Source organism: Colletotrichum godetiae (assembly GCF_030913485.1).
Source record: "Colletotrichum godetiae strain CBS 193.32 chromosome Unknown BDP55scaffold_42, whole genome shotgun sequence".
In the NCBI taxonomy this organism is placed as follows: Eukaryota; Fungi; Ascomycota; class Sordariomycetes; order Glomerellales; family Glomerellaceae; genus Colletotrichum; species Colletotrichum godetiae.
Window position 1 is genome coordinate 82237 of NW_026851290.1, and position 24578 is coordinate 106814.

At 54.1% G+C, this 24578-nt stretch overlaps 8 protein-coding genes across 8 annotated transcripts; 5 read left to right on the plus strand and 3 right to left on the minus strand.

Annotated features, from left to right (window-relative positions):
• Positions 1–3204: 3204 nt before the first annotated feature.
• On the plus strand, positions 3205–3528 carry BDP55DRAFT_635348 (uncharacterized protein; the record flags this gene model as incomplete). Its single annotated transcript, XM_060572764.1, has 1 exon — positions 3205–3528. The coding sequence occupies one exon, from the start codon at positions 3205–3207 to the stop codon at positions 3526–3528; it is 324 nt and encodes a 107-aa protein (XP_060425925.1).
• Positions 3529–4102: 574 nt separating this feature from the next.
• Positions 4103–4593, plus strand: BDP55DRAFT_674516 (uncharacterized protein). Its single transcript, XM_060575669.1, has one exon. The coding sequence runs from the start codon at positions 4170–4172 to the stop codon at positions 4473–4475; it is 306 nt and encodes a 101-aa protein (XP_060425926.1). The 5' UTR covers positions 4103–4169; the 3' UTR covers positions 4476–4593.
• A 407-nt stretch (positions 4594–5000) lies between these two features.
• On the plus strand, positions 5001–7480 carry BDP55DRAFT_674518 (GDP/GTP exchange factor Sec2p). The gene has a single exon (XM_060575670.1). It carries the CDS (start codon positions 5146–5148, stop codon positions 7237–7239), a length of 2094 nt encoding a protein of 697 aa, XP_060425927.1. The 5' UTR covers positions 5001–5145; the 3' UTR covers positions 7240–7480.
• Positions 7481–7874: 394 nt separating this feature from the next.
• Positions 7875–11783, minus strand: BDP55DRAFT_674521 (dolichyl-phosphate-mannose-protein mannosyltransferase). Its single transcript, XM_060575671.1, has 4 exons — positions 11044–11783; positions 10688–10977; positions 8877–10630; positions 7875–8673 (listed from the first exon to the last, which is right to left on the minus strand). Exons 1-4 carry the CDS (start codon positions 11310–11312, stop codon positions 8131–8133), a joined length of 2856 nt encoding a protein of 951 aa, XP_060425928.1. The 5' UTR covers positions 11313–11783; the 3' UTR covers positions 7875–8130.
• Positions 11784–14053: 2270 nt separating this feature from the next.
• Positions 14054–15701, plus strand: BDP55DRAFT_731820 (Pre-mRNA splicing factor PRP21 like protein-domain-containing protein; the record flags this gene model as incomplete). Its single annotated transcript, XM_060579865.1, has 2 exons — positions 14054–15332; positions 15391–15701. 2 exons carry the CDS (start codon positions 14054–14056, stop codon positions 15699–15701), a joined length of 1590 nt encoding a protein of 529 aa, XP_060425929.1.
• Positions 15702–17257: 1556 nt separating this feature from the next.
• BDP55DRAFT_731821 (PX domain-containing protein) lies at positions 17258–17979 on the plus strand (the record flags this gene model as incomplete). Its single annotated transcript, XM_060579866.1, has 3 exons — positions 17258–17335; positions 17507–17828; positions 17951–17979. The coding sequence occupies 3 exons, from the start codon at positions 17258–17260 to the stop codon at positions 17977–17979; spliced, it is 429 nt and encodes a 142-aa protein (XP_060425930.1).
• Positions 17980–19734: 1755 nt separating this feature from the next.
• BDP55DRAFT_696464 (mitochondrial carrier domain-containing protein) lies at positions 19735–21154 on the minus strand (the record flags this gene model as incomplete). Its single annotated transcript, XM_060577578.1, has 3 exons — positions 19735–19965; positions 20037–20787; positions 20955–21154. 3 exons carry the CDS (start codon positions 21152–21154, stop codon positions 19735–19737), a joined length of 1182 nt encoding a protein of 393 aa, XP_060425931.1.
• A 907-nt stretch (positions 21155–22061) lies between these two features.
• On the minus strand, positions 22062–24300 carry BDP55DRAFT_559354 (uncharacterized protein; the record flags this gene model as incomplete). The annotated part of the gene is made up of 3 exons (XM_060569895.1): positions 22062–23542; positions 23610–23723; positions 24186–24300. 3 exons carry the CDS (start codon positions 24298–24300, stop codon positions 22062–22064), a joined length of 1710 nt encoding a protein of 569 aa, XP_060425932.1.
• Positions 24301–24578: the final 278 nt, after the last annotated feature.

Below are 24578 nucleotides of genomic sequence, written 5' to 3' on the forward strand. Positions count from 1 at the left end.
GGGCGTTCTGAGACCCGGGAGAGCCCACGGACACGGAAGCGTGGGGTGGCCAGGCAGGTTCCGGACGCCAACCGTCAACCGCCATCAGCCAAGCTGGGCTGAATCGGGAGGAGGCGAGTGACGGCGATTGTTGAGATAGCGGGCGGCGTGACAGTCTTGGCCAAGCCCAGACCGGGATGTTGTTTGTCCTAGGTCACAAAGGGCAGTAGACGATAGTCTGCGAGGCTGGAGAGAGTGTAACGCATGGCGGAGATGAAATCGATAGACAAGGCCAACGATGACTAAACGCGTTAGGTCGGTCAAGCCAGGCGGAGAGACACGAGGGTCCAGCCTTTAGAGCGCAACGATGTCCAACTGCCGGTTGTAACTTGTTGGGGCTGTCGGTAAAGCTCAAAGAAACTATGTCTTCGTAGAGCCGCAAACAGTCATATTGGCTTGGCCCAGGTCAACTGCCATGGGCTTTCCAACGAGGAGGCAAGCTGGTCTGGAAGCAGGCACAGCAGGGTGGTAATTAGGCGATCAGGCGCGTCAGTGCAGACGCAAAAGCAATGCGCCGGGTTTGGAAGAGTAACGGACGGCGGCAATCAAGTTTGCGGAGCGATTGAGATTTCGGCGTGCAGCTGACAATTGAACATTGCCAGGGTCCTGGGGCCGGACCCACCGGTCTGCATAGTCCAGAACATGGCCTTGCCGCCACAGTGGTGTTGGTGAATGGTATCCGTACTCCGTACCGGAAGCTTGGATGGATTATGGAACGCCATTTCGTTTGTTGAAGGTAGCAGTCGGATTGGATTGTGCAGAGTTGGATAATGACCAGGCCATTCGGTAGGTGCCGCCGCACAAGCATGAAGATGGGCGCAGGCATTGTGAAGCTGAAGCACACCGCAGTCCTTTCTGCATGCTTCAGACTTGAGAGTTTGGGGGTTGAAGTGGACACGGGGTGACAGGGTGAGGTGGCACCGTGGCAATTGGAACTTGGACTCAAGGGGTTGAGATGCCAGCCCGGAGCCCGGCCTTGGTGCTGCTGAGGCTCTCATGCCGATGCCGATGCATATGCAAGTGCAGATATGCGAAAGCGGATGGAATTCGAGCCCCTAATGTGGTCAAGAATCGGGGCGTGGCTGCTGTTGACTCGCCGTTGATTCGAAAGTACGGAGTGCGAAGCAGGAAGATCAAATCGATAAAGGGGAACCGTACAGAACTAAGAATAGGAATGGGTGATGACGGGATGTGCAATGGTCTTTGCTGATCGTTCGTGACCTGAAACTAGCTGGGCCAATGTTGCAGCATTTCTTAGGCGACAGAATATGCGAGAGTAGAAAATGCATACGGAATATGGGGAAGATGTTGATCGTGCGATACTCGTATCTATTGCATAGCTTAGACCGTAGTCTTTATCCGTATCCTCGGAGGCTCAACAGAACCTAGATCTAAGGTATCACGTATCAAGGAAGCTTACCTAGTGTAGTTAGGGGGAGCCGATGCAAGAGAATAGTGCCATAATGCGACTAATCAGCTTCGAAGAGTGTTGAGACCGGGGTGCCGTAAGGGATGGAGATACGGATAGATGATATTCGTAAAAAAAAATGAGTTGAGACTTGAGAGCAGCAGACACGATGTTGGCTGGGGTGACCCGTGTCGTGTTCCAGCAAGGCGTGCGCGTCAGGTTCGGGGTCCGTTTGAACGGGCTGTGCCTAGTGCGGCGTACCGAAGTAATAAAGCGAGGGTTCGGTTCGGTGGAGCCAACGTTTGCATGTGCAGGCGAGCAGCAGGTAAATGCGAAAGGGTATCCGTACGGAGTAGAGTATTGAGGCCTGGGGGGGGGGGGGGGGGAGACGGCGGGAGGATCAGGTTCACCTTTTTCTTGGCTCTCGCGATTCTGGAAACTCTGGGTCTCTGTGGTCCGCGGAAACGAAATGGGGAGGAACGTGGGAACCTTACCTTGGTGCTTTGGTACTTACTTTACCTAAGGTACGTAGTAGAGGAAAGGATTCTGACGGGACTGACTAAGGTGAGACATACAAGATGGACAATCCATGCATAAACACACCAGGAAAGCTGGCTGTGTCAGCGACAGGCGTTCATAACTTTGACCACTTGAAGATACCTGCCCAGCTGAGACCAGCCCAGCGTCCGTGCTCTTGTTCTTTCTTGTCTCTGCCTCCAGGCTTCCCGTCACTGTCATCATTTCATGATCCTCTGCAGCTACTCGGCACAGCAGGAAGAGGAAGGAGAGGGAAAGTACCTTACACCTACGGACGAGGTAGGTACCTTGGAAAGAGAGAAACAATGTGCTAGTGTATTTATCGAACCAGCAAGTGAAGCCTGAAGGATAAGTGGGCAGCGAGAGAGGGAGCGAAGCGGAATGCGCAGAGGAATTTGGCCGAATTGAAGTAATCCCGAGGCGAATTAAATTGGATTACTTGCGGGAGAAACTTGAGACGTTTTCATCTCATTGCCATAACTCACTGCCATCGACACGCTGATTGGTAGATTCCCTTTCTGTTTTCTCAAATAAGGAATTGTTTTTCTGAGCAATTGGTTAAGAGGGAACAACAAAAAAAAGCCTGTCTCGACTCGCACACAAACGCCATTTGAAATCTTCTTCTTTCGATTCATGCGCGCGCGCGAGCCGTAAATCGCTTCTTGATCGTCGCCTGCCGTGCCGTACCTAGATCCAATAGTGTAGTCAGTGACGAGTGTGTGATCCAGCTTCAGCTCGCATCGCATCGGTCGGAGTCGTGCGTGTGGTGCGGGCCTGTCGGCAGCAGCGCCGATAGAAATCAGGGACTAGAGGTGTAATGACGGAGCTGGGTTTTTTTTTCATTGAGTTGTGGCTGTGACGGTATTGAGAGCTTGGCCCGTGTGAGAAAGCGCGCAAAGGGGGCGAAAGCGAATCACTAGGTATCCGTACCTAGGTAACTAGGTACCTACCTTCCTAGGTATGGAAAGGTGGTCGTCATCTCAAGCGGCCAAGGTCTGCCCACTTTGGCAACTGACCAACCCCCCGGTTCAAGACGCGCAGAAAAGATGCGAGAATCGTGAGCGTGGTGTCCAAGGCTAACGGCCAAAAAAAGCAAGGTCCACAATGACAGTTGAAAGTTGGTCTTGGATAGGTAGGTATCTGTAGTCCATACCTACCTGTTGTGAGAGCTGTTGTAACTTGTGAGTCGTGAGTGTGACCAGGTGCTCCCGACCAAACCGATGGCCCCAGTTCCCCACTGCGAGATCATTTGCAGCTTTCTGTCTTGCCTTAGCGTCTTCTGTACCGAAAGACCGACCGACCGACCGACGGCCCCGGGGTTGAACACGCGATGGGATGGATTGGAATGGGATGGGACGGGAGACATGTGCAGCTGTACGAAGTGTGTGTGTTGGTACTCCAACGTGTCCATCATGTCAATCATGTCCATCGCTTCTGTCTTATTGTCGTCACGTCGTCACACTCGGCTAGCTCACCTGCCACCAGGCCGCTACCTCATGGCCGACTTCCTAAACCCTGCTCGTGCACAACTTGCTTATGCCTAGTGTGGTGTATCAATGACTGAGGCTTGTGAGGGGGCATCTGTAGCTGAGTAAGATCAATACTATTATCCATCTGTACGGATAAGGTACATGAAAGTGCTTGAAACAAGATGCAGTTTGGACTGCATGACAACGCAAACACTCCAAACCTTGAGCACGCTTCTTTAATTGGAAATATCAAAAAACAATATGACGGCGACTGAGAATAGCCGCTGTATAAAGACAGATGAGGTGAGGCGAGGTGAGGACGTGAGTGAGGAGTGAGGAGTGAGCGAGGAGTGAGGAGTGAGCATCAAAACTGCAGGTACCTACTTCCATAACCTGGAAGGAACCCTTTCGGGCCCGTCCCAGTCCCAGCGATTGCACCGCCCCCACCCCTGCTCTGGCGGCTTGCCCAGACCCACACCCTCCTTGCTATTCGATGCGTCCACAACCACGATCCCACGCCTGTCCTGTCCGGTCCCGCCCCGCCCGGTCCAGTCCCAAGGAGGCACTGGGAAGGCGCTGGAGGTTCTTTCTCTCCTCCCGTCCTGCCCGCTGTCTGGAGTCTGCGGTCTCTGGCAGGACCGACTGACGCTGCTGTCGACATCTGGTCCCTGTCGTGCTCACAAAGTCACCACGCTCGACCCCGTCCAATACCACCCATGTCATCCGCCCAGTTCCAGTCCTGGTCCCTGTCACTGGTCATGGCTCTCTCGCGTCCCCAGTCTTTCGCTACTCATCCTATTCTCTCGCTGGCTGCTGCTCCTTTCACTTTGCCGCCGCCGCCTCTTTGCTCTGCCACCTGCACTTGCACTTGCACCTGCGTGCTACCTTACCACCTTCCCGCCCGCCTGCTTATTCGGCTCCTGCCAACCACGCCGAAAACACTCAAAGCCCAAGTCTGCTCCGCTGCTCGACTTCGACCTGTCACCTCGTCTCTTCTCCTCTTCCTTCCTTCCTATTTCTAACTACCTATTCAAACAACCCCCTCACCTCACCTTCTACTACGGCCTACAGTGACCCGCCTAATCCGCCAGTCTCTCACGATCACGAACTGCCTCACGACCACGCCTAATCCCGACCACGCCTAATCCCGACCACGCCTAATCCCGACCGATCCTCCAACAAATACTCATACACACACACACATACACACCAACATTGTACATTACCAGGGAAAGAGAATCCGAATCTCAACCTCCATAGCTCGCACCGCCATGGTCTCTTGCGGTTTTTAAAGGCCCCAACGCCCCATTCCGGCCCTCACAGTTCGGCCTCAGTTTGATTGCTAGCAACAATCAATCGGCATTTGCTCCGTGCATTCCGCCTGCCAGTCGCTTGCTGCTTGTCATACCTCACGCCTCGCGCCTGCCGTTAGACCCATCTCATCTAAGGTGGTGCCAGCTCTTGCCAACGCATTGTCTCACCATCCAACAACCCCAATTACCCAAGTCCATACTTGGTAGCTTCTGTCTCTCGTCCTAAGCGGGCTGACAGATTCAGAGGGAATGGATTCGTATGTCTCTCATCCTTCAATAACCAGCCCATGCCTCTCGTGTTCTTTCTCTTGTCTCTGCCTGTTCAGCTCGAGAAAGTCACGATCAACACCGGCTTGCACTTTGCACTCGTCGCCGTCAGATGGCTGTAACTAACCTTGTGTGGCACAGCTTTATCGCCGTCGCTGGCTGGGCACAGCATACCAGCCCCCAACCCGGTGGAAGACCATTTGGCCATTTTCGATCTCTGTCTTCAATAGCTCGATCTCCGTCACCAAGTCCTCGAGCCGCGAAAACGTCGAGTAAAGCACCTTCCGTTGTTGACATGCCCATCATGTCTTCCTCAGTAGCATCTTCGCCGTCACTACGACCCACGACTACAGTGACACCTCCAGATGATGACGGCGAACTGAGCACCCTACCCGACCCACGCAGCCGGGCTATGAGTCCCGCAAGCGAAGCTGATACTGCTCAACACCCCGAGCTAAATGACGAAGTCGCAACTCTGAGCGCCAAACTGATCAACGCCATCAACCACCAAACAACCCTCGACGACACATTATCCGCCACAAGACAAGAGTTGGAAAGAGCACGCGAGAAAATCAAGCATTTAGAAGAACAGAATGAATCCCAGAGAGAGATGCTCGCAGGCGATATTTGGATTCGTCGCAAGACCGCCGAGGAAGAAAAGAAAACAATTATGCTCCGTGTTACACAGGAGAAGAAACTCCGCGAGGACGCTGAGAAGGAGCAGAAGAGGATCGAAACAGAGCTGGAGAGCTTGTCCACCGCTTTGTTCGAGGAGGCCAACAACATGGTCATTACCGCGAAAGAGGAGGCGAGGTTGGAGCAGGAGGTTATCCAAAGAAAGAACGACAATCTGAGATCCCAGCTTGGCGATATGGAGGCCTTGCTGACCTCACAACAACAGCAACTAGCCGATCTCAAGCACGTCATGGAGCAGATGATGCTCGAAAGAGACGATGCTACGACCGGCACAGCTCCTTCGTCTCCCGGTTTTAGTAAACCCGACACCACGAAAGACGATGAACGCTCAGAAGGCCTAGTCGCTTCACCTCTCATGGACCCGACTTCGCCAACGTACCCTACTAGCTTGACGCATCTCATTCAGCCAGTTCTCAGGACTGATCTGGGAGCCTACGAGGATTTTCTCAACCTTACAAAGCTGTCCAGGAATCGTGCTGGTAGCCGTGTTTCATCTGGCTCATTTAACGGTCTAAGTGGGTTGGGTCTTGGTATGGGCGGCAGCACCTCAAGCGCTCACCCTTCCAATGCCTCGACTGCTTCCCTATCCACGACGGGGACTCCAGCGACGTCATCGCCGCAGACGCCGAATACCCCGGCCTCCGTCTCGAGCACGGCCTCAGCAAACTTGGGTCCACCCCCGCCGGCTCTAAAAGAAACCAAGTTTTTCAAGCGTGTCCTGGCAGAGGATGTTGAGCCGACACTCCGACTGGACATTGCCCCGGGCCTGTCCTGGCTTGCGCGTCGCAGCGTTTTGAATGCTATGAGCGATGGCTCAATCGTGGTGGAGCCAATTCCTGCCAATGCGCCCTTTGCGTCAATTGTCAAGCCGCAGTTCTACCCCTGTTCCTTGTGTGGCGACGCACGGAAGGATGAAGAGCACCTCCGAACATATCGCTTCCGAACCAGCGAGTCCGAGTCAGCCCAGAGATACCCCCTTTGCAAATATTGCCTAGGTCGTGTGAGATCAACCTGCGATTTCCTCAACTTTTTGCGCATCGTCAAAGACGGTCACTGGCGAGCGGAGGACGAAGACGCGGAGAAGGCTGCCTGGGAGGAAAGCGTCCGCCTGCGGGAACAGATGTTCTGGTCCCGAATTGGTGGTGGCGTCATCCCGGCCAGTCATCATCATTCACTACCCTTGGAGAAGAGCCCTCGAACTAGCCACGAGAGCGAGTCTAGAGACACAGAGCCAGAGGTAGTAGAAACACCTTCGGAGAACATTGATGATGCTACTCCCTTTGCCACTCCCCTCGAGGAGACAGCTAGCCAGCTGGACGCTGAGGAGTCACTAGCAAGACCAGAGACGCCTTGCCCGAGCAATCGGAACTCAACACTGTCGTCTTCGCCAGAGAAAAGCTCCATGGCAGAGAAGGACGGAGAGAAGCGACTGTCAATCAACATTCCCATCAAAGAGGAGCAACAAATTATCGTTGCGACAACCGAGGAAAAGGCCGAAGCTACAGCATAATCATGAGCGAGTTGTCATAAGCGATCAACCTTCGATTTTCGATACACACCACATACACTTAATCTTCGATACTGTATTAATCGCGCCCTACGACACCGTAGCAGGAATGCCGGGGCTCATAATGAAGATCAAACGGGAGGACAACACGGGGAAGCCAAGGAAGGGGCAGAACAAATTCACGGAAACGTGACTATAGGATGGACAGAGGGGTACAAATAACCCTTTTTTTTTTTTTTTTTTTTGTCGTTATTCTGGGCATTTTCGGAAGGTGGCATCGGCGTTTTGGAGAGCAAAAACTGTGTCCCATTTCCAAAGGGGGAACAAGGAAACAGTTGCCATCATGGGAGCAGGAGGGTGAAGCTGAATCAAGCAAGGCACAGTTGCTAGACAAACAACAGGGATAAGGAGGATGGGGAGATCACAGAGACAAAAGGTTACTGCATCGTAATGCCTTCGTATTAATGCCAAAGATGACAATGCCTCGAGCATTGGATGAACCCTCAAACCTGTCCATTTTGCACGAAGTAAAATTATGAATCTTGTCCTCCTGTGTTCAAGCCTGTGTGTGACGACTACTGCTGAACAAGACGGGTTATGATGGGGAATGGGTCACAAATCACAAATTACACGGGAGCAGTGTTTTAGTGGACATGTCATTTCTTTTTTGAATCTTACAACAACAAATGAAAAGTTTTGGACCTTGTCGGCCCCCATCCCGCCCTGCTCATTCCACCCCCCCTAGTCATGGCTTGGTATACAATGGGCGAATTCGACGTGGAGAGAAAATGGTGAGATCAAAGATGACTTGATCAACTTCCCCCCATCGGGTTGCACACACTCCAGGGCATGCCATTACAACCCAGCCCAGAGTTTCATCCCCTATTAGACAATTCAGAGCTCTTCCTGAGCAGTAGCCTCCTTGCCGCCATCGCTTGCGGGCTTGGCCTTCTTCTGCTCGGCCTCTCTCTGGCCCTGGACGCTCTCGGCGACCTTAGGCGCGGCGGCTGAGTCGTCGGCCTTGGACTTGGTCTCTTGATCGACGCCTTGAACATCGGGGTGAGGAGGGGCGACGTTTTGCTCTTGGGGCCAACCACCCTCAGGCATCTGAACCTCGTTTCCACTGGCGTCGACGACGCGTGTCCGCGTCTCGTATTTCGTCTTGAACTCAACCTTGCCCTCCAAGGCCTTCACCTGTTCCTCGTCGAGGAGGTTGCCGTCCTGGTCCCGGTACTCAACCTTCTCTTCGCGGGACAGAACCTTCTGGCCTGGGGCTCCCGAGACGGCCGGTTCCGCCTGCTCCTTCTGGGCCTCGCCAATGGGGATCTGACCGACTTGCCCGCCTGCAGGAGCGGCAGGAACCTCAGACTTGATAGGTGTCGGCGTGGCTCCAACAGCGGCGGAAGTGCGAGTGAGGAGCTCAGTGTATTGAGAGTACTGTAACGCCAGAAAGTAATGTCAGCCTCATTCCATCAAATTCACAAGCCCTGCACAAGGTGATTTGCCGAATCTCGTTTCATTTGGCTATCAACCAGTTCTCAACACCGATTCCGCCTGACCTGAGATAACCCTCAACGCAGGCATTACAGTCCTCTATCTGGCACCCCTCTACTCGGAATAAAAGCAGTAGTATTACTTACGTCATCAAAGAAGTTGTTGCAGTCGAAATCCCATGTGCCGACGACCTTGAGCCGGCTGCACTCTGCCTTGGTCCAGGCGTTACCGTAGGCCAAAGGAGAGAAGAGAACGAAGGCAACGATCGTGAGCGCCAAGAAGGCAACGGCACTAACGCGGTTGATGGCAGGGTTCTTGCGGATACCAGCGAGCGAGACCCGAGCAGTGGCGAAGTCAAAAATCGAGCAGAACGCCATGACTGCAAAGTAGAGGGCCGGGAAGTAGTGGTGCAGGAACAGCTGACGGTCCATCAGGTAGAAGGGGAAGTAGTGGAACGCCCAGCCCAGAACCGCAGTGCCGATTTCGTAGTCGAATCGCTTGAACGTAGTGTTGGAGTAATCGTTGCAGCTGCGCTGCCAACGGAGAGTTGCAATGCCCTTGAAGAGAACGTAAACGACGACAGCAAGAGTAGAGCTCCACCACACGATGGGGTTGCCCATGAGGTAAATCTGGCGGTGATCCTTGCCCCAGAAGTTGATACCGCGCTTGAGGAAGGGCCACGAGTCAGGACGAGAATCCCAGGCGTGAGATTCGACCAAGCCAGCGTTGGTCTTCCACATGACCTTTTGAAGCTCCCAGAACTTGCCAAAGAAGCCGGGGTGACGGTAGTTGACCTTCTCGACGTTGTCGCCGATCAGTTGAGGGTGTTCATTGTATTCGACATACCAGAGACTGTTGGGAAGGGTGCCTCCCTTCGCGCAAGTGACCTCCTGTTGCTCAGAGGCCCACTCAGGGAGCTTCACCTTGTGCGAGAAGAGGACACAGCCAGTCATGATGTGAACCAATCTGAACTTGGTCTCGATCGTGCGAAGACGCTCTCTGGAAGCGGAGCTGAGGGACTGCTTCTTGATGATCTCAATCTTGAACAAGTCGTTGGCGTCGCCCTCGAAGCCCTCATAGCCGTAAGCGGACACCTCGTTCTGCCAATCAGCCTCCGTCACAGGGGGTCTGACGTCGTGGGAGTGAAGGCGACGGAACGTGGGAGTGTGGTAAAGGCGAACGACATCGCCATCCTTGATAAAGACAGGCTCGGGAAGGTTGTCCCAGGCCTGAGTTCCGTTGATCTGCTCGCCGTTGATTCCAAGAGGCTGGGTCTGGTTCTCGAGGAGCCAGAGGTTGTTCTCATCCTTGTGGGGGTAGAGAGTGATCTGCTGCTGCTTGCTACCGGTGGGGTACATGAGGGGGTGAGAGTGCAGGTAGCCTCCCTGTGTGTTGGCGTGTCTGATGCTGACACGGCTACCAAAGGCGACGTCGGCGGCCACATCTTGCATACCCTTGGAGTTGAGAGTAGACTGGAACTCGGAGCTCATGAAGCCATCGCCGTCGCCAGGGTTGACCAGGCAAAGGAAGTGGATGGCAAACATGGCCATGTAGAAGCCGACAGGGATGATAACGAGGGCGAAGGCGCGAGCCATGAAGTGCTTGGCCCAGATGCGCGGCGTTACGTTCTTGGTGTCTCCGAGGAGAACCCAGAGCTGGACGAGGGTCAAGCTTCCAACCCAGGCAATGGTGAACAAACCAACCCATTTGATGCTGACAGTCGTACCCAGACCAAGGCCAGTCATCAAAAGCCAGAACCACCAGCTCAACTGGAAAGCCTTCTCGGGCCCTTGTTCATGCTGGTTCGTGAAAGACTGGAAGGAGAGGGCGGTGAAGGCGGTCGCAACCATAAGGGGAGAGTCGAGGAGAATGAGACGAGCTTGGGTAAGAAGACCGTTCTCTGTAGAGAGCGTTAGTGAGTGATTCGTAGGTGATTGGCGAGGCACTTTGTTCTTACCGAAGATAATCAGACTAGAGCCCATCAGAGCCGTAGTGGTGCGGCATCCGGTGGTCTTGAGAGTCAGGAACATGAGAGGGGCGAGTAGGATACCGCAAATGGCCGGGAACATGCGCATGGCGACGTAGGGAACGCCGGGCTCGAGGTAGTCCTTGCCAATGTCCTTGAAGTCGAAGTCGCCGTTAAAGCCAGCCAACCAACCGGTGAGAGCGATGAGCATCTTGGCCAGAGGAGGGTGAACATCCATGAAGAATTTGCCCTTGATGTATTTCGAAGCGAAGCCACCGAAACTGTAGGCGAGGATGTCAGCGACGATGCGCACGGGAGGGGAGGCAAGGGGGTTTCTGTGTGCTTACTGGACCTCGTCAAATACGACACTGGTGGGCTGGTAGATTCGGAACAGGCGAACGATGGCGGAAAGGATGGTCAAGCCGAGCATAATCTGGTAATCGGAAACAGGCAGGAGAAAGACATCGTTATCTTCAACACCGTCGGACTTGTAGCTCGGTTCGCGCTGGACAGGGAGTTTGCTATAGCCGTTGCCGTTGCCATTGATGCCATTGACCCCGTTGGCCTGCTTCTCGAGCTTGGGGCTCGGGGAGCGGACTGGCTTGGTGGCAGCCATGGTCGCAGAAGGGGTAACGATTCGGGGGAGATAGTCGGGATATTCGGGGCGGTTGCGAATGTCGTCCACTCAACGTCGAGGGCGGCTACGACTTGGTAGCAGGCGACGTGGACGACGAGAGCGGAAAGCGGTCGTCAGCACCTAGGAAGGTGAGAATGGTACGCGAGGTTTTCTCGCGTCGGTCGAGTGGCAGAGTGGTGGGAAAAGGGATCAACGAAAGTCGAGAAGGGAAGAGGTGGATTAAAAGGCCGTCATTTAGCAAAGGTGAATGACGGGCTCGGTAGAAGAATGCCCTCAATGGAACAAGAAGAAAAAAAAGGAGGATGCCTTTTCTTCCCGGTTGGAGTAGATGGAAGAAAAAGGGAGCAGGGGCAGGTATCCGTAGAGAATAAGGCAGAGTGCTGTTAAGGTAGAATCTGGGTTTACTGCCTGGCGGAAAGTTTAGACCGCGGAAACTGATGACAGCTGGGGGGGAGGCCAGGCTGGAAGGGAGGATAAGGGGGTCAGGGTCGGAGTTGTAGCTTAAGTGGCCTCATCCCATGTGGTTTGACAGCCAGCAATTGGTCGAAGCTAGGGCCTACCTGGGACCTGCCTGGCTCCATCCAGTGATCCCCCCTCCCCCCTTGAGTCCATCCACGCCCCCTTCCCACGATTCCCCATGGCCGGGTAGTTCCCCTAGACAGTAGACAGTAGGCAGTGTCTTCCTCATTAAACATGAAGACATGCAGTGCAGACACCCCTCCTTCTGTCCCTTCATTGCCCGCCTTCTACTACTACATGACCTTGTCAAGCTACAGAACTATGAAGGTCGGCAAGGCAGTCTACGAGAAATTCCCCAAGGTGCTACTCAAGTGTGAATGTGGTCCCTAAAAAGCTCGGGTAAGGGGGGGACCTGTGGACGCGTATATTTGGACCATCTCACACCCCACCGATGTGCCAGGGGGTACCTCTGGATGTTTTCCAGTCTGAGGCAAGAAGCACTTTACGCGCTTCACGGTGGTACCGAGTGATTGTCAGCCAGCATGTGAGGTGGTAGCATAGCCCCGGACCCCAACTACTTATATATCACATTGTCCAGATGCTTCTCCCACACAATTGGAAGATCTCAACACTCCATTGACCTTGTCCTCGACCCAATGTACAAGAAGTCATCGTTGTGACTGGACAAGTGTCCTCAACACGAGCTACACGTACCTTACAGATAAATAATTTTTAGCTCGTCCAATATCTTGGAGTACCTGCCTTGGAGCTGCGTTATCTTAGCTCCGGCCGCGTACCCGTGCTCCTCTAGCGCCAAAGGTAGACGGCGGGAGACGTGCTGTGGCTGCCCATTGTTCTCTCTGAGGTGCGCCCGGCCACAATACCTACCCCAACCGACAGAGTTCAGCTTCTCATCCGCCCAGGCGCACTGGCGCGTTGGACCCCATCCATGCCCTCCATGTCCACTATTGATGGATGCTGGCCTGTGCACCGGTACAATGCGGCTGAAAAAGAGACGGCGTACGTAAGGCAACTCTACCTCACACAACATCACCTGGGCCTATCCTTCTCAACTGCACCAACTGGCTCCACAGTCTATTTCCATCTCAGTGGTGCTACGCATCGAAGACGGGGTTCATACATCGAATTGGCCCCCATTTTCCTGCCTCTGGTGAGCACCCGGCCAGCCTCGTGGCAACTCCACCAACGCCATCTTGCTCGAGCCTCAAAGGGCTGGGCAGTGAGCAACACGCGTTGAGTGGCTGTTCCATGCCTCGCAAAGGCATGTGGGCAGGTGGAAGTTGGGTATCGGAATGTAACCACAACGGCCTCCCTTCATTCTTAGACATCCGCGTCTGATCTCAATCCCTTACTTCCCGCTTTGAGACAGCCGCCGGAACCAGCAATAATGATTGGCCCAGGACCTACTCAAGATCATCGAATTCGATTAGTGAAAGAGGAATCAATCAACTTTTGAATGGTCAGAACGTCGGAAAAAGTGAAAAACGCACCAATGTGGTGTAAGTGAGGGAAACTCGTCGGCGCTCAAAACACCAACTGACTTACTTACACATACATCTCTGTATCAATTAGGTTGTGCAGCTTGACCCCCAGTGTCATTCATAAACTACGATAAGTGACCAATCTGCGTAGAAATATTGCAATTATTATGCTTAATTCAAGGTTCAAACTAAAAAGAAGAAGACAAACAAAATATTCTACATGATCACTTGGAGAAAAAAAAAGGTGCAAAAGCTCGGCTCCCCTCTCGGGGGGCCTACGGGAGGGGGGCGGGCCTACGAAAATCACTGGACAGCATTTCCATCCTGTTCCTCAGATATAACAATGCTAGTGATTTTTCACGAGACTCGAGCTCGCGACCCATGGGAGCGGAGCAATTCAAACGAGAAGATTCCCCGCCACGCCTTGGGCCTTGGTGACAATATCGAGCAAAATTGTTGACTATGTAGGTAAGGTAGGTTGGTATCAAGGTAAACCACCTTCCACCTGAGGTTATTTGCGAGACTGAAGATCACCAAATGCAATGTGGAAACCATTGTGGCCCGTGCACTACTTCCTCCTAAACATCAGCTGACTAAGATACGTGCCAGCCGGTCCGGGTCTAGGTTGCCTGGGAACCTGCGAAAAAAGTGAACGAACGCGGCTTGTGAGCTTTACCTTCGTCTCGACTTCTACCCAGCTCCACGCGCCGCATCCTGACGACATCAACCCGATCTGCGCGCGCCCTTCCCCCACACAACATGGCCTCGACTGCGACCAACGGCGACGCCGCCGCCGTATTAGACGAACTCAAGCCTCCTACCGGTGTTGTTTTGCCGCCTCGCGAGATTCGCAATGTTCTCGAAAAAACGGCAGGTTACGTCGCGCGAAACGGTCTCATCTTCGAAGACAGAATTCGCGAAAAGGAGCGCTCCAATCCGAAGTTCAGTTTCCTCAACAATACCGACGCATATCATGCATTCTACCAGTGGCGTCTTGATGAGATCAAGGCCGGCCGCGGCACCGCCATCGCCGCTGGACGCGCCAACGAAGCAGCAGCACCCGTCGAAGAGAAGCCCCAAGGCCCGCCCAAGCCTCCCGATTTCCAGTTTTCGGCTCGTATGCCGCGCATCAACCAGAAAGATCTCGAGGTCATTCGATTGACCGCCCTATTTGTCGCGAAGAACGGTCGACAGTTCATGACCCAGCTTGCCCAACGCGAGGCCGGAAACCCGCAGTTTCAGTTCCTTATCCCGAACCACACGTTCCACAACTTTTTCCAACATCAGGTCGACCAGTACACAGCGTTATTGAGGGCCAGCGGCTTGGGTGGTGAAGGCGGCAAGATTGAGCAAGAGCGGATCAGCCATATACAGCAAAACATCGACGACAAGTACCATGTCCTGAGCCGCGCAAAGCAACGTGCCGAATACTCAAAGTTCCAGGAGGTTGAGAAGGTGAAGAAAGAGGAGGAAGACGAGAAAAAGAAGCTCGAATTTGCTCGTATCGACTGGAACGACTTTGTGGTTGTCGAGACTATTGTCTTCACTGATGCCGACGAGTCTGCGAACCTGCCGCCTCCGACAAATCTTTCTGAATTGCAATACGCTTCCCTTGAAGAGCGAAACAAGGCATCATTAACTAACCTTCGCATTGAGGAAGCCATGCCCGACGAGGATACGTCGTACAATGCCTACCCTCAGACCTCCCAGACATTGCCAGTCCACACTGGCTATGCGCCTCAGCAGCAGTTCCAGGTGCAAGCACCAGCAGGCTTCCAAGGTTATCCGGACAGCATGCCGCGACGATCGGCAGAAGAGGAGGAGGAAGAGCGGAGAATCCAGGAGAGGACAGAGGCACGTGCCAGAGAACAACAGGCACGCGCTGAAGCACGTGGTGGAACTGCTCCGATGAAGATCAAAGAGAACTACGTGCCCCGAGCACTCCAACGAGCGGCCAACAAACAGAGTGTCCAGATGGCGCTGTGCCCGAATTGCAAACAGCAAATTCCCATGGATGAGCTGCAGGATCACATGAGGAGTGAGCTTGATACCCGCCTTCCAAAATGAACGTTGAATATTGCTAACAATTTCTGTAGTTGAGCTGCTGGACCCTCAATGGAAAGACCAAAAGGCAAAGGCAGAGGCAAGATACTCCACGACCAACTTGTCCACGGCAGATGTCGCAAACAACTTGAAGCGTCTAGCAAGTCAGAGAAGCGACGTCTTCGACGGTGTCACCGGTCAACCCCTATCAGAAGAAGAGGCTGCCCGGCGCAAGAAGGCTACGATTCACAGCTTCGATGGTAACCCCGAGGGCAAGAGTCAGGCTCACATTAACCACCTACATAACCTGAACGTCGAGGAGCAGATCCGCGCTATTCACCAGAGATTTGCGGACAAGAAATAGGCGGTTACGAGCCAACGATAGCCGGATTGATCGGCCAAGATGCACGTATTAGATGCCGACGTCCGAGGTCTTGAGCACTTCGGGCATGACATGGCGCCGCACACAGCTTCGGCTGGAGGAGGAAGCTGAGGCAGAAGTCTTCAGAGTCGGGCTCTGGGATCTTGGCAGAGCCTGTGTACAGACACGAATAGAGGGATGGCTTGGAGGTGAGAACTCGGCGTTTACTGGTTGCTTGTTTTCAGAGGACTCATAGCGCCCCAGCATCATCCTATCACTTTTCAACCAGTCTATCGCGTCTACTGCGGCGAGTAGTTTGACACAGACGCTGGGATTCTGAACTGGTCGAGGTCTACTAGCCATGAGACGTGAGTAGGTGCCTCAGAACTGGCCCAACATGCGCACTGCACCTGCTGGTGGCCAATAATTGTATTATATGCCAGCATCAGGGAGTTGAGGCATAAGGGACATGAGGCCAAGATACAACGCGGGCGACCTGCAGGATAATGGTACTTCCAAAAAGTTGGGGTTCTGCTGAATGGGGTAAAGACATCCTTTTTAGCAATACAAATCCAACCTTAATTCCAACAGCAGCTAAAGATCTGGTTGGAACTGACGCAGTCTTATGTATAATGCGAAGAAGGAGATGCAGAAGTCCAATTACCCAACAACCCGGTTCTACGTACATTGCCTTGATACTAAGACCCGGTTAGCCAAACTGAAAGTGGTTTACAACTAGTTATTTGGGAACGGCTCCAGAAATGCCTCCCGGTCCACAAAGCGCCCCCCACCTGCTCAATTGGGTAGCGCTGCCGGTCACAGTTACGAGGAAGTGTCCCCTCACCTCGTACCCTCAGACGGCGCATCGGCTCAGCCTCCTCCCAATAATCAAGCGATTCGGTCTGTTGCGGCAGCGGCCGGGATTGGCGTTCGTCATATTGTCCCCCCGCAATTCACCGGGCAGCTACAGTAACAGGCACCCAGGTAAACCACACTGCACCACTTGCTTGCTTGCTTGCTTGCTTGCTTGCTTGCTTGCTTGCTGCCACCCTTTTTTTGTCGTAATCGGCCGCACTTCGCACCCGATTGGATTCCCCCACCTCCCTCCCACCTCGACATTTTTTCCCATAACGAACAGCCAACCTCACATCGCCTCGGCCCAGAATCAAGGACTCAGTCACGCAACACCAAAGAACGAGTCTCATCGATTCGTAGCAGACAACTGCCAAAGAGAAATAGAGGGAACAGGGGATCCCGAACAGCAGCCAGCACAGAAGAACAATCGTTCCCACCGAACCCGATATCGCGCCTGCGCATACCTCGACGACAGACTCCACGCCCTTCCCCCGCCCATCCCTTGCGCGAACAACGTGAGAAACAACCACCGCTTCGCCGACCACCACTCTATCTATCCCTCTTCCCGCCGAGGACAAGTCGCCAAAACGGATTCCGGAAGCCAGAACGCCGCTCGCGCTCCCAGCGCTGAGCCCACCTCTCCCACCTCCCCGACCGGATCACAAGCAGGCAGCCAGGCCTCGCCGCGCTTCCACCGGCCCATCATGCAGGCAATGCCGGATAACCGACAACAGTCTTTTGACGAAATCTACGGCCCGCCAGAGAATTTCCTTGAGATCGAGGTGAGAAACGTCCAGCAAGCTTCCACGACAGCAGCGCGACCCCCGTCCCCTCTAGCCTGTCAGGACAGTCCCGCATGCCCTTCGTCCCCCCTCAACAGCCTGCCTGCCTGCCCATGCTCTCATGCGCCCGAAGTAAGGGATTCAGTTCACAATCTAACAACCCCCCTCTAGGTCCGCAACCCCCGAACCCACGGCATGGGCCGCAGTATGTACACCGACTACGAGATCGTCTGCCGCACAAACATCCCCGCCTTCAAGCTCCGCGCCTCGAGCGTGCGCCGCCGCTACTCCGACTTTGAGTACTTCCGCGACATCCTCGAGCGCGAGAGCGCCCGCGTCACCATCCCTCCCCTTCCCGGCAAGGTGTTCACGAACCGCTTCAGCGACGACGTAATCGAAGGCCGCCGCGCGGGTCTCGAAAAGTTCTTGCGCATCGTTGTCGGACACCCGCTTCTGCAGACGGGCAGCAAGGTCTTGGCGGCTTTCGTTCAAGGTGAGGGGCGATTTCTTACTTGTCGTTTTTGAGCACCATCCTTGGTGCTGCGCTTGGCTACTGGGGCGAGGATTGCCACGATACCCGAGGCATGGAGAACGTGAACTGACGCAATTCCATAGACCCTAACTGGGACCGCAATGCGTGGTGACTGAAGCTCCGCATCAGCTTCTCCTCGTCTGTTTCGCGAGCACCGAATAAACTGCGCAAAAGGCCACCCAAGCACCATCGCATCGACACGCAGCTCGAAGAAGGGCTGACTGCAAAGAGCTCCATCTCTTACGAATGAACCCCTCTTGTACAACCTAGGTTGTTTGAAACCTGGGCGTCGGTTTGGACAAATTGAACAGGAAAAGGGGAAAGAAAGGTCTACTTCATGATGGTTGGGGGCAGGGGGCAGGATGAATGGGATGACCTTCCAAAGCGATCAGTTGCGCAGTGTTTTTTCTTCAGCTCTTGCCTCTTCATAGTGTTTATTTTGAGTTCTTTGACGACGTTTCGACATCAACCCCCAAACCAGCTCTTTTTTCTTTTTGCTAGTTTGATTACTTTTCCCCTGTTTGCGCCGAGCAGCAGCACGAAATCCCGCCGAGGCGGACAGCATCAGCGTTGCTTATCTCCTCGACACGGGAAGAGGAAGAGAAGGAGGACGACGATGATGATGAGATAGCGGGAGGAAGAGAGGGCTGGCGTTACCGAAAAATGAAATAAAATTGAGAATCATGACTATCGAAATACTCTCCACCATCTGGGACTGTGTACACACATGTGTGCAAATGGTGTAACTTCTGCAGAGGCCGTTGCACCGAGTATGGAAAGTCTGCGCAAAGAGAAGGCTCTAGATGGGTACTTCACCAGGGTCCTTCTCTACGCGCAAAGTGTACCTTCTTTTCTAGGGTACCTGGGAGCGGAGCGATTCCAGATTGTATTCTGGTAGAGGTTTGTTCTAGGGTACTTGCTTGCTAGGCGAATGTCAGTCAGCTGGGCCAAGTCTTTCGTGACCCGAACCTCCCTCCTTTCGAGATCTGAGAGATTCAACTCGGAGTAGTTATCTCAAGTAAGCTAATAACGTGCTGGTATGCAGTTAACGTGTCTTTCTTCAGATGTAGAAACTTCGCTCGAGGCGTTGTTGCGTCGCAAGTTCAAATTGTAGTAAATACACCACATCACTGCTCATAACACACACGTATCTGTAGTCTTCATGGGTTGTGATGTCTCTTTTTTCTTTTTTTGGTACATTATGATACACAGATGGTAAATCTTCTCTGTGAAGACGTTCCCCCGCCCCTCTGTTCAAAGGGGGTGGGCCCTACTTTTGGTTGCAGGTATAAGTTTTTGTTTACTCTTTTTATACAATTGTTCCCCAATCCTGTTCCTACAAAACGCCTTCTTATGCCCCCCTTTATTCTCCCCAAAAGAGTAGCGTAAATCAGTGAGGTGAATTCTGCGAGGCTCAATCCTGCCTCCCGTGAAAGAGCTTGCCTCCTCCCCTCTGCCGGTTTTGGGGGGAGGGGGGGTAAGAGGAGGTCCTGTCCTTTTAACCCAAGAAAGTCTAGAGATTGATGACGCCTCCAGCTCATATCGTACATGAAGAACCCCCCGAGCTTTCCTGAACGGCTGTTAAGGAGGGAGTTGAGAAGAGAATCGTCAAAGTAAACAGCTCTTCCCCCGTGATCCGTTGAGTCCGTTTACCCCCCAGAGCTGCGATGGTTTGCGTCGATCGTGTTGGTCGTGAGGGTTGTTGTTTTGTATATGTATTATGGTACAATTGAATTGTTACATCCAAAGAGGAGTCCTGGCCGGTCGGTTCGATCATCGCCGTTTGCTGAGACCCCTCGTTGGTGGTGTTGATGGTAAGTAGTCGGAAACCACATGTGGGATGTTCTTCTCTTGGCAGAGCGTTTGTTTACAAGCTCGCGTTGGCCTTGCTGGAGGCGCCAAAGAGACGCAGAATACCCTCGTACATGCCAAACATGATGGCCGCACTGGGGACGGTACGCATAAGGTGTGGCGTCAGACCGCCGTACAGGCCCATGAAGCCCTCCTCGATCCAGACGACGCGGAAGCACTGCCAGAGGCCAGTGTACTTGAGTTGTCCGTTGGCCAGGGGCGCCTGTCGTAGCCTCGTTCGCGCAACCTGTTTTGAAGTGTCAGCCAGTACATCCCGTGTAGCCCGGTGAGTGTCATAGGGGCGTCGTGGAATCATACCTCGTGGGGGTAAGCAAGAATGGCAGCGACCAACTTGGCGCCGCCAGCAGCACCAGCATTCCCCATCCAATCCACCGTCTGGTCCCAAAAGGTCTTTTCCCTTCCGCTCGCGACGATGCGCTCCTCGCGCGCCGCCAACCGGTTCTTGAGGTTCTCGTACAGCACCCACTGCAGCGTGCTCTCCGCCACGCCTAGGTAGCTCGCGCTCATGCCTTTGTACATGCCCCGGACGCCCTCGGTCCGCAGCACCTGCTTGATGCAGTCCCAGCTGTTGCGGTACTGCCTCTGTTGGATCCCGCCGCTCTTCTCCGCCACGTTCTTGTCGAGCTGCAGGCGGGTCTTTACGAGCCAGATGGGGTTCGTCGCCGTGCTCGTCGTCACTCCGGCCAGCACGCCCGCCGCGAGGTGGACGCCCGCCCCTTCCTCGCCGCCGTTGCCGTATTCTGCAATGAGACGCTTGCCGTTGCCGTAGGTGTAGAAGTTTATGCTCCTCGCGGGGATGACGCCGATGAGGTTCGGGCCGAGGCCCTTGAAGAGCGCGCGGGGGCCCTCAATCTTGTAGACGGAGCCCAGGATCTGGAAGGTCTCGCGGAGGTGGAAGAGGGCGGCGCGGTAGGGGGAGAGGGTGCCGACGGCCTGGGCGCGGGCAGCATGGGAGGCGCGGAGCTGGGCTTGGTAAAAGTCGGATTGGAGGCGGGTTTTGAGGACGTCGAGGGGTGCTGTGAGTGTTGCGGCCGTCATGCCTCCGACACTATAATGGTGGAAGAAGTCTTGTCAGTTTTCTTCTGTGTTGCCCCCTTTGCAAAATTTCTTTCCTGTCCAAAGACCCCCTTTCAACCTTTCCTTCCAACCAGTGAGGAAGATGGATGGAGCATAGGAACGAAAGAAGGAGAAGGTCAGGCTTGTTTTCAGACGTACCCTCCAGCAACGAAATGTACCCATGACTTTGCGAATGGTGATTCCTTCTCGCCCCCCACAGCCGGGTTCTGTTTTGTGTCGGGGATGATGTCGCCCGTCTCGCGGGACGTCGGGAACGAAGTCGTATCCGGGGCGCGGCGCGCTGCCGACCGGTCGCCTGTTGCAGACATGAATTCGGCGGATGCGGCAGAGTGAGCCATTCAGGCGGAGGAGAGGAGGAGGAAGAAGAAGAGGAAGAAGCGTGGCAATAGGGCGATTCCAGCCGCTGTAGCAGTATAGCTTCAGCTAGCAGAAATACCAAAGTCGATTATAAGATGTAAGAGAGGTTTAGCATTCCTTGTGACGGACTTCGGATGGCGAAATGGTAAAAGAGAGTGGTGGCGGTTGTTGATATCGAAGGGGAGAGACCGTTACGTCGAAATCATGTCGCGGGAGATAGGTTGGAGATGAGGGAACGGCTCGTCATGGATGGACGAGAATCTAAGATAGGATAGGAGCTGGGCAACTTTTTTTTTTTTTCCTTATCCCCGTCCATCTGCTTAGCGTGCTTGGATAGGTACCTACGAACGACGCGCCACGCTCAGATTTCAATCTTTGCGATCCACTTTAACCGGCGTGCCGGCTGTGACAGACTGTCTTATTTTGGCCCGTGCTTCCTATGGCTTTCCAGTCGTTGTCATTCGTCAAAGAAGCTATCCCCTGCTACCTTACTCTGGACCTTACCATGCTTACCTAATGTGTAGATATCCAAACACCAACTACAAACATGTGTAAGCCAGCCAGACCCTGACTGAGATTGCAAACAGCCCCGACATCACGGTCAAGTAGTTTGACATGGCACATGAAAGTGAGCTTACTTTATATCATTATGAATTTGTCTGATTTTTTGCTTTTGTTTCCAGGGCCGCACCTCGCAATGCACTCGCACATACGCACTTTACGCACTACACACATTGCATACACAAACGCACACACACCCCCGATACGCTCTTTTCGAATCCTGTTGCCCCTCCTATTCCCTCTTTAATGAGAGTATGGCGTTGTTGCTAAGGCGGCCCGTACCATGGATAAATAAGTCTTCTGCTGCAAATGATGTCGTTTGCTGGCTCATCGCCCAACCATGCTACTCGCGGGCGTCGAAGTGGCATCCCGCGCATCGGCTGCTGCAGTCGCAGCCGATGCCATGTGGCTGAGCAGCATATGGTCATTCTTCAGGCTGGGCAATTGGTTTGGATGCTGCTGCTGCTGCTGCTGCTGCTCCCCGCGGTGCGGGTGTGGCTCCGGCATCCACGCCTTGTGGTTCATCGGCGGGGGCGGTTCATGCTCCACGTCCATGAAACTGCTTGTCCTGCTTCGAGATCCGGGGTCTAAAGGTGACCGTTGGCGATGGTCCTGCTGGCCTCTGCTAGCCGGCCGAGATAAGTCTCCTCCTGGCATAAGATTCGCGGACGATGACGTTGGCGGGTGCGCCTGCGGCGGCGGCGGCTCATGGGACCGGCCGTCATGGGATCGACCGTCGTCCTGTGTCGGGTCATATTGTAATCTCCTCACCGGTGCCGGTTGAACCGGGCTCGGTTCTACGTGCGGCGCTTCGTCGGCGCTGCTGCTGGCCTCGCGATTTAGCCAGATTATCTCTTCTTCGGTAATCGTTTTCCACCCGCACTTGGCGTGCTTCTTCGTGCAGCCCTGGCAGGCCGTCAGATGCTTGATGCACGGCGACTTGAGCCTGCGGCAGCGGTCGCACGGCGGCCAGATCTGATCTCCCTTGTTCAACTTTTCTATCCTTGCGGTTATGATGGCCCGATGCGGCGACGACGGGTCATACGACGGATCTCTCTGTGGCATGACAGGCGGCGCATGTACGACGACTGGGCGCCCCTGTAGGGGTAGTGAGTGCGGGTGAGAAATTGTCGCGGGCGGTGTGTGTTGGCCCGTCGAATGAGCCTGCTCGAGGCCGGCGCTAGAGGGCACCCGAGGGGGGTAGGCTTGGGAAGATGACAGAAACTGCTGGAGCAGGTCTGCGTGCAGGTCGTATCCGGCTCCGTGGGCAACGTGGCCTCTGGAGTGGTTGACTGACTGAAAGGCCGAGCTGCTTCCTTGCTGCCCGCCATGGCGCGAGTTGATTCCGGCTCTGCGGCCGCTCAAGTGGTAGTTGAGCTGTCGTGCCCTTTTGGCGATCTCATCGGCCTTCTTGATGAGAACTTGTAATCGCTGCTCCACGATTTCCAGTGTCGCAACCTCAGCCGTCTCATCCTCTTCCAAGGGAGCCGTAGACACGACAGAGAACCTGTCCAAGGCACCGTTGATGATGAGCCGCCAGTCATCTTCCAGGATCTGGGTCTGAATGCCGTTCAAGTAGAACTGGCATGTGCGCTCGCCGTCATGCCCGGTGGTCAGAACGAACTTCTCGGGATTTGTTTTGGCAAATGTGACAATATCAAGCCAGCTGACGGGTGCCGCGCCATATGGAGGCGGTGGATTGGTGATAATGGGCCCCTCAAAAGCTCCCTCCATAGCTTTTAGAAGACGGGGCCCGGTGAGCTTGGCGCCCAAGTTCGCCGCGAGACTCTCATGTCTATTGAGAACTCCTAGTTGTTCACCGTTGAGCATGAAGTTTCATAATGTACACACAAGTTCAGAGGGGGGAAACCGTACCTTCGTACTGATTTAATAAACCAAGCACGTCCGAGAAAGTGTCAGGCTCTCCCTGAATGAGCTGGAGTCTGCCAGTACTGGCTTTGGATAGGTAATTGATGATGGATGCATTGCCTTTTTGAGTTGACAATTAGTACTAGTTCATGGGACGAGACGAGATGCAGCGCAAGCGGGTATGGCCGATGGGGCAAGATTCCATGGCACAGGACAATTAAGCATTGCCAAGGGGCTTGGAACAAGCGCGATGTAGATGGAGAGGAAGCCTGAGCTGGAGTAGAGATGAAGATGGAGACGGGAGAGATGAAGTTGGGGAAACAACGAAGAGGTAGAAAACAAGGTGCGGGCGGCGCTGGCAGGCAGGCCGGGGCGAGGGATCAATGGCGAGTCTAACCTCGATTGCCTCCGGGCGCGACGACGACAACGACGAGATGCAGTTGATGGATGAGATCGACGGCTCATGTTCCTTCAGCGCATCGCGACACGTTTGCTCTCTTGCTCTCTCTTTTTTTTGGATTTGATTTTCTTGCTGGAAACTTCGACTCTTGGATCACACACACACTGGCGCACCACACATACCTGACTGAGGCGGAGGAGGCTGGGGAATGCGATCAGAGTGAGCTGGCTGAGCGCCGCCGTCGTCTGCGTCCCGTTTCCGTTTATGGGGCTCTTGGGAATCCTGGGCATGCGCCATGGTGAAATTATCACCGGGCAACAGACGGGAAGATCCCGTGAGGTTAAGGTGTCTCTTGTTCTCCTTCTTTCCACCCTTCCTCGTTGTGGCCTTGTTTTCTTCTCTCTAAAGAGTAAGATTAACTGTAAAACAAAAGGTTGGGTGCGTGTGTGAGACGAGTTGTGGTTTGGGTGGAGTGGTGTAAAGTGTGTGTGAAGGCCAAAGGGCCCCGGGGCGTAATAAGAGGGATCCTAAAATCTAGAAGTTGGTTAGTTCATGGCGAAGCAGCACCTTTTGAC